The sequence below is a fragment of the Heptranchias perlo genome, chromosome 14 (assembly GCF_035084215.1).
Source record: "Heptranchias perlo isolate sHepPer1 chromosome 14, sHepPer1.hap1, whole genome shotgun sequence".
NCBI classification, from domain to species: domain Eukaryota; kingdom Metazoa; phylum Chordata; class Chondrichthyes; order Hexanchiformes; family Hexanchidae; genus Heptranchias; species Heptranchias perlo.
Window position 1 is genome coordinate 33,818,406 of NC_090338.1, and position 13,003 is coordinate 33,831,408.

General features: G+C 40.3%; 1 protein-coding gene across 2 annotated transcripts in view; it reads left to right on the plus strand.

Moving 5' to 3' along the window:
- The window catches only part of LOC137332416 (glucocorticoid receptor-like), a 127,082-nt gene that overhangs the window by 101,664 nt on the left and 12,415 nt on the right, over window positions 1–13,003 (plus strand). For both annotated transcript variants that reach the window (XM_067996230.1, XM_067996229.1), the window contains exons 4-6: window positions 2,806–2,922; window positions 5,399–5,677; window positions 7,427–7,571. In XM_067996230.1, the coding sequence (XP_067852331.1) occupies window positions 2,806–2,922; window positions 5,399–5,677; window positions 7,427–7,571 (541 nt within the window). The remainder of the gene's footprint in view (window positions 1–2,805; window positions 2,923–5,398; window positions 5,678–7,426; window positions 7,572–13,003) is intronic.

The following is a 13,003-nucleotide window of genomic DNA, read 5'->3' on the forward strand; positions in this document are numbered from 1 at the left end:
GCAAAATGATTTTGGATACCTTAAAGACAATGGTGGAAGATGCTAGCATTCCTTGTTGAGGACCACTTGTCTGCATTACCTAGAAAGTGCTATATGCAATGCGCCGACTGCCTCTTTCCTTATTTCTGGAATTACTCTTTACTGCTGCTGATAGCAAAATGTAGAAATTTGTGTGAAAAGTCATTCACTGGAGTAACAGTGAGCTCACTTGTCAGAATGTAGTGTTTCTTTTACCCGTGAGCAAGTCTGCTTGCTATCTCATCCAACTGTTTTCATGCAGGCAGTAAAGTGTTATTGAGAGACAATTAATTAGCATGTATATTAAATCGGGGATAGGAAATAAACCCTTAGAAGATGGCTCCATTGGGACAACTCAGTAAACCAGCTGTTCAGCCAGGCCTCTTAAGTGCTTGGCACCAGCTCAAAGCAACCAGATGGGGATTTATACTGTCAGTGGTAAAGTATGTTGAAGGTTGTTATACAGATGTCAATTATAAAAAATTATCACTTAGCAGTAGCAAAAGACAAAATATTTGGTGGTTATTTTTGCTTAAATGTTTTTATAAAGTTTTAGTTAACCAGTTTGTCATTCTGTTGTGGGTATATTTTTTAAAAACCCTGTGGAGCATTTGGTGAAACAGAACCCTGAAACATGAAATACTTGGAGACAAAAAGAAATTCTAAGTTTGTTATCAGTATGACAGAGCAGAACCACTGTGAGGGGTTCCCTTGTCCTGCATCACTGCAGTTAGGATTATATTTGTTTTGCTTTCTCTCTATCTCCATTCTGATGCAGTCAAAAAAGATTCCTGAAAATGTGATGCTTTCAACATATGTTGCAGGGAGAATAAAATATACATTTAATGAACAGCCTTGTATGGTGAATCACATGTAAATGGTCTCAAAATAATGTCTGAAAGAAGACTCTCTTTAAAAAATCAGTAAAAACTGAATAATGAATGATTTAAAATTGTTTTAGTAGGCTTTTGTAAGGATCTCTTTAAACCAATGAGTTAAATAGTTTTAATTGATTTTCTATTTTCATGTTTTATGAATTTCAGTTTGATTTCCCACATGAGCCTCTCTGAAGTTGTCTAGTGAGTGAATAGTGCCTGAAGCTGGCTGTTGAGCACTGTGGTCTTGCTCCCACTAGGAACTGTATTTAGACTGCTATAAATTTGAATCCCTGCAAACCAGCAGACAGGGAACACTAAGCTGGATTCAGACCCCACTTGCAGAACGGAAAGGACAGTGTTCTAACCTACTGTTTCTCCCAGACCCAGAGGCAAACAGGCCATGTACTGATTCTAAAACTCTTAGGCAGTCAGAGTCAAGCTGATGGGGAAAAAAAATGAACAAGGTTTTCCCAGAGGGGGCAATCCCTCAGAAATCAGAGTGGGGATGTTTAGATAATTATGACCAGTGAATCTGCAATTTCCTCACCTATTTCTGGGGTAGGAAACCATCAGGTCCTGGAGGTTTGTCTATCTTAATTCCTATTATTTTCTCTAGTACCATTTTTTTTAACCTATATTAAATCCACTAAATTCCTCCACATGTCTTATTTTAGGTTCCCTTGTACTTGCGGTATTTATCCTCTTCGCTGTGCAGAAACAGATACAAAAGTACTAATTTAACAAGTCTGCCATTTCCTTTTTGTCCATTTATAGTCTCATCTGCATCCATCTTTAATGGACCCATATTCCCCTTTACCACTTTCTTTCTGATTTATAAAAACTTTTGCTGTTGGCTTTGATTTTTGTTTCCATATTCCCTTATTGCACCTCGTTCTACTTTTTGTATCGCTTTGTTGCTTTTTATAGCTCTCCTGATCTGTTGGATTTCCACTTTTCCTTGCATTTGTGTAAGCCTTTTCTTTTAACTTGATACTGTCTTTTGCATCATTTGTTCACCAGGGTTGCTTAAGTATACAAGTGGAGCCTTTACCTTTTAAGGGGTATATACTGGTTTTGTAACGCACCAAATATTTCTTCTAATACTTCCACTGTTTTGCTGTATTGTTACCCATAACAGTTCAGCCTGGTTTACTACGGTCAATTCATTTCTCATCCCTTCAAAGTTTGTCTTATTTAAATTTAAAACCCTGGTTTGTGACTCTACCTTCTCTCTCCAACCTAATATCAAATTCAATCATATTACGGTCACATTTTGCAAGATATTTTGCCATCAGATTGTTAACGAACTAATTATGGTTCGTTACTCATCACTAAATCCAGTATGGCCTGTTCACTTGTCAGCTGTAAAACATATTGTTCTAGAAAACAGTCCCAAGCACATCCTGGAAATATATTGGCTGTTCTGATTCTCCCAATCTATGTGAAAATTAAAGTCTCCCATTATAACAAAATTGTTTTTGCTACATGATTCCCTGATCTCTCTATTTATATATCCACCCACCACATCGCTACTATCAGGAGGTCTGACGACCACTCCGACTACTGTCTTGCGTCCTTTGCTGTTCCTTAATTCTGCCTATAGTGTTTCCACTGCCTGATCACCCCTAGCTGAAATCCCTTCTTTCTACTGCTCTAATTGTTATTTATCAATATTGCTTTTCTTCCTCCTTTCCAAATTTCCATGTCCTCTCTAAAGATCCTACCGCTTGGATTATTTAGCTCCCAGTCATGCCCAGCTTGTCGCCAGGTCTCTCTAATGGCTACCACAAGGTTGTTGCTTATGTTTGTCAGTTGTGTGTTTCTTCTTCTCTTTCACCCAACTGAAAGCTCCTATGTTAATTGTGTTAATGATATACTCAAACATTTTATTTTCCTGCTTTCTTTGTAGGACAGCATAACTACCTCTGTGCTGGAAGGAATGACTGCATCATTGACAAGATTCGCCGAAAGAATTGCCCAGCTTGCCGTTTTAGAAAGTGCCTCCAGGCTGGCATGAATCTTGATGGTAAACTTGATTTTTTTTTTTCTCCTATCCACATGAAGTAAAATCTTAATTTAGAATGTTCAGACCATAGTAAAGTGCTGTGATCAAATGGATAAAAAGTTATTTGCACCAATTCTAGGATGAATCAGCCAGGATGTGAGTGCAGTGCCTTATTGGCAGGGTTGAAACAGACATGGGTACTATTCTGCACTGCAGTGTTAACTCACTCAAAATTAAAGGAACAGTGTCACCATATTTAGGAGATTTCATGTTGACCAAATTCATTGAGCAGGTTGCTTGAAAATTCCACTTCAGTGCTGCCATGTTAGCTGTGCATTAGTATGCAACATATCATCTGCAAAATTTTATACTGGACTGGCCAGAGCCAGGATTCAATCTGGAGAATGAGGCAGAAGGAAATGGGGTAGAAGAAAAAGCATTTTACCAGAAATCACAGTAGGAACATTGCAGAGCAGGAGGGAGTGGGATCTAAGAACAGGGTGAAAGAGAGCAGGCATGTTACCCAGTCAGAGTAATCATTTTATGGGATGGCAAGTAGAACATTAAGCAAGCACTTTTCAGGAAGAGAGTGGGGCTGAGGGGTGAAGCAAGCATTTTGCACTGCCAACAATGGGGAGAGCGTTAAGCATGAACTTTTATTTTTAGGCTATTTTATCTCCACCAAAAAAAAAAGTTGGCTTCTTTTAGTTTTTGGTCTGCTGATGCCATGGGAAGTCCTTAGTTCTGGGTAGAAGAGGTAGCGTACCAGGAAGGAACAGCATTGCCATCTGTTGTTCAGAGACTTACAATTACAGCGTGTCAGGAAACGTTGACACAAAGGCTTTCCATCAGTCAAAAATCTTTACACAAAAGCTCAGGGTTATATTTGCAGGAAGTGCACACCATTCACAACTTTTAATATGTTGATAGATAAATAGTTTTTTGTGTACATATAGCTATATGATATATTAAAAGTCTTGTACATGCATGTACTTCTTATCAACTTGACACTTCCCCTGACACTTTATTTTGTCATGATATTAGTCATACTGTTGGTGTCATGCTTGAATTTTCCTATTTATTTAAATAGTGCTCATTTAGTATTTCTAGCTAGCCCTCCCAACTAGGTGGCACTGTGGCATCAATCTTGTCTGATAATTTTGGCTAACAAGAATCATGTGACGTGATATTCCTAGCTTCGAATCTCAGTTCACTTGGATCCGCAATTTCTACTGGTTTCCCACTTTCCTGCTTGTAGTCCTTACTCTCAGTTTCCCTACTGCCTGTACGGCAACTCTTAATGGCTTTCCCCTGGAAATTTGAGACCTTGGACCGCCAGCTATCCATCTTCCATACCTGCCCGTTCCCATGATTCAAGGCTGTAGCATACCAACTCTACAAGTTTCAGTTTTTCCTGTCTTCCTCCCAACCTGCTGCTGCCTCTGTGCCCCATTTCTCCAGACTTGGGCAACCTGCTTTATTCCCTCTTCCGGCATTGTACTTCGGGCCTATCACCTCAGGTAGGTACTATAAAAGATCAACAAGATAGAAATGTTGGACGTGAGATTGCATCAGCTATGGTTGATCACACTTTGTCACCTGTTTAAAAATGTCGAGAAAGAAAGAAAGTGAGGGTTAAAAACTAGGAATTTACAAGCATTTGCCAATTTACAGAGAAACTTCCCCAGCAATAGTAAATACCCTCCTATTTATAGCAGTTCAACCTTGTTTATACTGCAATTGTAAATTTACCCCCACTTCTGTTTGTGCTCCCATTGCGGTGTTCCCAACTGTGACTCAGGAACTAGTTTTAAGTTCTTTAACACACAGTTCCACCTTAGCAGTGGAATGATACATGGTGTGTTACATGGTATGATGCTGCTGCCCTTTATAAAACACTACATATATCATCTGCCTTATGTTGATCAGTACCATTGCTGCTACACTAGTATGAGAAAATAATTCATTGATACTCAAATGCGCTGGACTGACTTGTTGATAAGTAGTTTCTACTACTAGACACGCTGTTAATTACATACAAAATGTAGATGAATGTTCCTTCAGAACTGAAGTATATTTTTATGATTTCATGTTTATCTTCAGGTATGACATATCTTGTGTCTGATTGTAAAGTATTTAGTTTAAAAGCTGCACATTATCTTGATAGCAGCCACTAAGATTCAGTATTCTGTCTCTTTCCCAAGCACTTTTTTAGTGATTTGATAGGTTTCTGTTTAACTGGAATAAACACTCCCCTATATACATTGTAGTAAAAAAAGATAATTCTTCTGTAAGTTTAAAATAAGCAGTGACCACCCGTGGTCAATCCCGACAGTAAGTGTATGTTTTTTTTATTAGACCATGATCTGTTGATACCATGTAGTCATTCGCAAAAGTGGGCTTTCGAGTCAGGCGTAACTAACTGTATTTTAGGTAGGTGCTTCTTCTGGATGAAATATTTTGAAACTTTGCAGTAAATCTACAATTTTACTTATAGCTCGGAAGACAAAGAAATTGAACAAGATGAAGGCACCACATACCGCCACCTCAGAAACTGCAACAAAGGCAGTGTCACGGGACTCTTCTTTAGTTCGTTCTGCATTGCCTATCCTGAATCCTCCCATGATCTCAATCCTTGAGATAATTGAGCCAGATCTCCTATTTGCAGGATATGACAGCTCCCTGCCTGACACGCCCACCCGTCTCCTGTCTGGACTGAATAATTTGGGTGGGCTACAGATGGTCTCAGTTGTGAAATGGGCAAAGACTCTACCAGGTAAGCAGCAAAGCACTGTGCTCTGTGAAAAGCTTTAAAAATTGTGGTAAAGGATTTTTAAATAAATCCCTTCCTATTGGGAAAAAAAAAATTGTCACTAATTATCTCCCGTGCCCTCCTGAAGGTGTTAAGTTCTTACTAGGGTACAGTTCCATGGACACCAGCCATCCTCTGGTACCTCATCCAAATGAGTATTATTCATGTGTGAGCCTTGACGGTAAGTATTGGTTATTCACTCACAAGGAGCATCACAACTGAGTTTAACGCTGTCTTCATTCCGAAATCCATATTTACATGTCACAAAAAGAAATTAGGATCAGGAGCCCTGGCCCTATCCCAGGAGCACCAAGGCCAATTGTAGAACCCCGACAACTACTGTGCCTGAGAAATGCTAACTTAGTTCTGGTGTATTTAACTCAGTTCCTGGTTGGATAATTCCCCTATGCCTTCCTATCATTAATCCTAATGGGGATTGGATGGCAGCATAAATTAACACCCTATCCCTTCACCGCACAATGGGCTGATTATTGTGAGAAACTAATATTTTAACACTAGTGCATTAGAGGCTCTTGTAATGCTGCAGTTTAAGGCATGTTATTAGGATAGTACAATGAGAGCTTTACTTTGCATCTCATGCTATTCTTAATTTGAGAGCGCATAGTGCTGACATTGGATACAAAAAAGTGTTTTTTTTCCCCAGCACTTGCATCTCATAAATAGTCACCAACATCCCTTCCCACGTCCCCCAGAAAATTAAGTAAAATGTGATGATCAGATCTTTTATCTATTTATTGATTAGAAAATCATTTTCTTCCATCCTGTCATTGCAGTTCATGTTGAAGTAACGGTTTACGAGCATAGAACTGAACATATGTGGAACAAGAAAAATCCATTCAGTATGTTCCCCCTGCGTATTGTCATATGCTCTATCATTGACTCTGGCCAGCCAACTGTGCCTCCTGAGAGGCAAAAATTACAAATTATCATTCAAGAAGAGATCTAGTGATTTTTTTTTTTTCTGCCTCTCACGGGTACCAAGCAAAATTCCAGAATATCAATCCAGACATAAAACCCACATTTACAATTGGAGTTAATTAACATAGCATAAACCACACCACTTCAGCTGGGAACCTGGTCCACATATTCAATTTACACAACCCACTGGTATCCAAATGAAGCATTTGTTTCTCATGTCGATGTACGGGGCCTCCAAAATTATAAAATAAGTATCTTTCAGTAAATGCACACAGAATATTAGCTTTTTAGAAAGGCAGATGAAAACTTTTCAAAAATAGGTCAGGTAATCCCATTATCGCACAAAGGCTGGAAAATTGGGCAGTGGAGTGCATCTACTTTTTGCATATGATAGGGGGAGCTCATCAGGAAAAATATCATCTCTTTTCATAAAATGGCTGTATTTTGAGCCAACATGGGAACATTTTCTAGATGTTATTTGAAAGGCATACCTGGAACTGTATGTTTTGATGTTTTCATTTATTACTTAGGGTCCCAATGCCACTGCCTCTGATGAAAAACTAAGAGCAATCCCCAGGAATAAGGTTGATACAGTGACAAAAAGGCAGTATCCATAGATTTATGCCGCTTGTGAAGTAACAGTAATTGGGGAGGTTAAACTTATTTTAAAGAATGGGGAAGATCATACCTAAGATGGGTAATGCAATGCTGTCTTTCAAACAATTTTGTGGGCATCCAAGTAAAACCATACTGAGAATTGATTTGTTTCTACAGGATTCAGATCCTTGCACCTGGATGACCAAATGATATTGCTGCAGTATTCCTGGATGTCTCTAATGGTTTTCAGTCTTGGCTGGAGATCTTACCAACACACCAATAGCAGTATGCTCTTTTTTGCACCAGACCTAGTCTTCAATGAGTAAGTATTACATCCAAGCTTTGCTTAGAAGATTCATGGAAAATGTTTGCAATCTCAAAGCCATGAATGTAAGGAAGGACAAAATGATGATGTATGGCAACAACTTTTTTAGGGAGAGGAATAGAATTTACTGTTGCTGTGTCACAGGACCAGGTGGTTGAGTTGTGTCCCTTTTGAAGTGACAGTAATGAGTAGTTTTCAGTACCTTCCAGTGTTGATAGTGTTCTTTTTATACTAAAAAAAAGTTTTGCTTTTTTTTGTCTCAGGTGGCATAAAACAGAAATATGAGTCATAAGATATCATAGTATGTTACATCAATGACCTTCCCTCCATCATAAGGTCAGAAATGGGGATGTTCGCTGATGACTGCACAGTGTTCAGTTCCATTCGCAACCCCTCAGATAATGAAGCAGTCCGAGCCTGCATGCAGCAAGACCTGGACAACATCCAGGCTTGGGCTCATAAGTGGCAAGTAACATTCGCGCCAGATAAGTGCCAGGCAATGACCATCTCCAACAAGAGAGAGTCTAACCACCTCCCCTTGACATTCAACGGCATTACCATCGCCGAATCCCCCACCATCAACAACCTGGGGGTCACCATTGACCAGAAACTGAACTGGAATAGCCATATAAATACTGTGGCTACGAGAGCAGGTCAGGGGCTGGGTATTCTGCGGCGAGTGACTCACCTCCTGACTCCCCAAAGCCTTTCCACCATCTACAAGGCACAAGTCAGGAGTGTGATGGAATACTCTCCACTTGCCTGGATGAGTGCAGCTCCAACAACACTCAAGAAGCTCGACACCATCCAAGACAAAGCAGCCCGCTTGATTGGCACCCCATCCACCACCCTAAACATTCACTCCCTTCACCACCGGCGCACTGTGGCTGCAGTGTGCACCATCCACAGGATGCACTGCAGCAACTCGCCAAGGCTTCTTCGACAGCACCTCCCAAACCCGCGACCTCTACCACCTAGAAGGACAAGAGCAGCAGGCGCATGGGAACAACACCACCTGCACGTTCCCCTCCAAGTCACACACCATCCCGACTTGGAAATATATCGCCGTTCCTTCATTGTCGCTGGGTCAAAATCCTGGAACTCCCTTCCTAACAGCACTGTGGGAGAACCGTCACCACACGGACTGCAGCGGTTCAAGAAGGCGGCTCACCACCACCTTCTCGAGGGCAATTAGGGATGGGCAATAAATGCTGGCCTCGCCAGCGACGCCCACATCCCATGAATGAATTTAAAAAAAAAGGCCATTCAGCCCATCGTGCCTGTTCCGGCTCTTTGAAAGAGCTATCCAATTAGTCCCACTCCCGCGCTCACAGGTGGACAGAGGATAATAGATTGAAAGGAAATGGGAATAGGGTGGGTAATGCATCCTTATTTTTAATAGAGGATATGAGTCACGTTAAACTCCATTATAAATCACATCGGTAAGTCATCTGCCCAACCAGGGATGACATTGAGCTGAAGCCAGAAGGTGCAATTTATACTTTGATTTAATGATGCACAAGGATTCAAAGACCAATCATTCTCAGTTTTCCTTGGGGCACAGGATTCAGTACTTTTCATTGACCATCTTTCTGTATTATGTGAGACATGCACCTTAATATTCAACCATTTCTTTCTTTTGCCCATCTCAATTCTTATCAGTAATTTCCGGTGCTGCAGAACACACCTCATTATACTACACAAATGAAGATTTGAAAATTTGAGGTTTTTTTGTTAGAACAATGCAAATTATGAGGCGATAATGATAGAAGTTTTTAAAATTATGAAAGGATGGAACAGGGTAGATAGCAACAGAATGTTTCCAGTGCTTGAGAATTCAAGAACGAAAGGCCATAGATACAAGATTAAATATGAGATTTAGAACAAAGGGCAGAAAAATCACAGTAGTGGTGAACGGTTGTTTTTCGGACTGAAGGAAGGTATAAGGTGGTCCCCAGGGGTTGGTACTAGGATCACTGCTTTTCTTGATATATATTAATGACTTGGGTGTACAGGGCACAATTTCCAAATTTGCAGATGATACGAAACTTGGAAGGGTAGTGAACAGAGAGGAGGATAGTGATAGACTTCAAGAGGATATAGACAGGCTGGTGGCATGGGCGGACACGTGGCAGATGAAATTTAATTCAGAAAAATGCAAAGTGATACATTTCAGAAGGAAGAACGAGGAGAGGCAATATAGACTAGAGGGACAATTCTAAAAGGGGTACAGGAACAGAGAGATCAGGAGGTATATGTGCACAAATCGCTGAAGGTGGCAGGGCAGGTTGAGAAAGCAGTTAAAAAAGCATACGGGCTTTGTAAATAGAGGCATAAGAGTATAAAAGTAAGGAAGTCATGATGAACCTTTACAAAACGTTGGTTCGGCCACAACTGGAGTATTGTGTCCAGTTCTGGGCACCGCACTTTAGGAAATATGTGAAGGCCTTAGGGAGTGTGCAGAAGAGATTTACTAGACTGATTCCAAGAATGAGGGACTTCAATTACGTGGATAGACTGGAGAAGCTGGGTTTGTTCTCCTTGGAACAGAGAAGGTTGCGAGGAGATTTGATAGAGGTATTCAAAATCATGAAGGGTCTAGACAGAGTAGTTAGAGAGAAAGTGTTCCCATAGACGGAAGGGTCAAGAACCAGAGGGCATAGATTTAAGGTGATTGGCAAAAGAACCAAAGGTGACATGAGGAAAAACTCTTTTACACATTGAATGCATTGCCTGAGGAGGTGGTGGAGGCAGATTCAATCATGGCTTTCAAAATGGAACTGGATAAGTACTTGAAAGGAAAAGAATTGCAGGGCTATGGGGTAGGGCAGGGAGTGGGACTAGCTGGATTGCTCTTGCATAGAGCGACGCGGACTCGATAGGCCGAATGGCCTCCTTCGCTGCTGTAACCTTTCTATGATTCTATAAAATCTTCTTTATGCAGAGAATTGAGAGGCTGTGGAATTCACTTCTAGGTCTAGTGATTGAGGCAGAAACTATGTCAACATTCAAGATTCGATTGGATAGGTGGACAGACGATAAGGGGTTGAAAGGATATGGGAATAGGGTGGGTAATTTCCCACATGGATTTGTTGGGCTGAATAGCCTGTGCAGTAACTTCCATGTATTTCTATGTTTTTAAAAGCAATGCCAATTTGATGAAAGCGGTGATCATGGTTCTTTTATTTTGCCTGTCTGTGCCGTCCTGCTGGTGTCTAAGTAGTCACATTGACATGGATATGATGTGAAACAATTCTGGTTCCATCAAATTGTTTGGCATGTAGCTTCCTGATTTAATATGAACCTGAATTATTTAACCAACTGACGGTGAGGGAGCACCATGCAACTAGTGACCATAATATGATTGAATTTGAGAGGGAAAGAGTAAGGCAAACTTTGATGGGATGAGAAATAAATGGACCATAGTGAACGGGGCTGAACTTTTAATAGTTAAATCTACAGACAAACAGTGGGAAGTATTCAAAGAAGCATTTGATACAAAACCAGTACATACCCCTAAAAGGCAACAGCTCCTCTAGTGTAGTTAAGCTACCATGGTCATCAAATAAGGCAAGAGACAATGTCAAACTAAAAGAAAAGGCTTACATAAAAGCAAGGGAAAGTGGAACAGCTAATTGGAAATTACCTGAAAGCCACTCTGGTGTCACTAACCCCAGGAAACTTTGCTGTAGCCTGAGAAAATCTTGTTATTTTTTATATACAGTCAAACACTACTGTAGTAAAGCTACTCATATCTGAGCAACTTTATTTGTTTTAGTAATTTTTTTTTCACGCTTTAATAAGTGAGCTGAAAACTTAATCCTAGGCAGGGAGAATGGCATTTCGTAGTTATGCCCGTGCCATAAGGTAATGATTGCCTAGACTTACTTAAGTTAGCTCAGCAAAAAGCAAGGAAAAGTTGCATTCATTACATCTACCTGGGCTGAATTTGAAGCCAAGTCTGAAATATAAAAGGAGCGCACCACCCAGTCTTCATGCAACTAAATATTCAATCTACCTCTATGACAGATTGTTGAAGTGCATTGTATTTGGTAGTTTATGGCTGTTTTGGTACTTAGATCTGTCTAAATTGTGCAATTGAGACACCACTGAATTAAAAATGTGCACAGTGATCGATGTGTTGAGTTGATTGAATATAAAGTATTTTTACTACATGTAAATACTCCACAACAAAATAAGCACTTCAATACACTTACAAACTTTGTATATACAGTATATGCACATGATATTAGATATGCAAATGGATGGCAATTTCGATTTGGGCACAGCTCAGTGCTGAGAGGGTTGAAGAGTCGTTGAGTATATTCAAGACTGAGATCGATAGATTTTTGGACTCTAAGAGAATCAAGGGATTGGGGGGTGGGGGTAAGTGGAGTTGAGGTCAAAGATCAGCCATGATCTTACTGAATGGCAGGGCAGGCTCGAGGGGCCACATGGCCCACTCCTGCTCCTATTTCTTATGTTCTTACATTTTAATTGCACGTTGGATATCAAAATACCACTTAGCTGTGAGAATCTTAAAATTAAACAACTTTTTAAAGCCGCGGCAGCATTATCAATGTGTAAAGAATGCTTCTGAGTGAAAGTGCTGCTTCTGAACTCCCTGATTCACCACTATCCTCACTCTGGCGTATTCAAATCAGTTTTTCAGTAAATATTGGAGTAAGTTTGCCTCTGGAGGATTGGGGCACACAGTGGTCTAACATACAGTATTTGTCGCCAATATCGCTGATGCAGGAAATTACCAGCCATTGTGTTCTTTGAGACTGAGCATTCTATGGGTCTTGCCCATCAACATAGGCAGTTGGTCTTCCTCCTGTTTCAGATGCTGGGGGATCTCGACTCTGAGATTTGGCCCTTTTTTCCCCAGGGTATGGCAGGTTCTCTATAGAATTGCCTTTTCTCAATTCTGTGCTTTAGGGTATGAAGTGAGCTATAGTCAGCAGTAGGCTTAGGCTGGCATGATGTGGAAGAGACTGCCTAGAAGGGTAGGGTTCAGTATTATTTTCATGCCTTGAACTTTTTGTTTACAGTTTGTGAGACTAGTTGACAGTGTATGTGTATTCTTTCTTTTTTGTCTGTGATATTGGGTCATTGCTGTTCCAGCTGTGGGTCCTTTTTTCTATAGTGTTTTATACCCTATATATTTGTTTTTTTTGATAATTTCTATAGTTATAAAGAAGATAAAATTAGGTGTACAGAATTTAAAGGGAAAGTACTTCCCTCTTTTTGGAGAGAGGTGATTAACACACCTGAAATTTTCCTGCCAGCATAGAGACGCTCAAGTAGGGATCCCCTCTTTTCTAGGCCATTCTGGTGACTGAAGCATCCATGTGAGTCCCACAGCATTCCGATTGCGAAGGGCCATGAGTTAAACTCACCTGAAATGTATTTGACTTTTTAAAAAT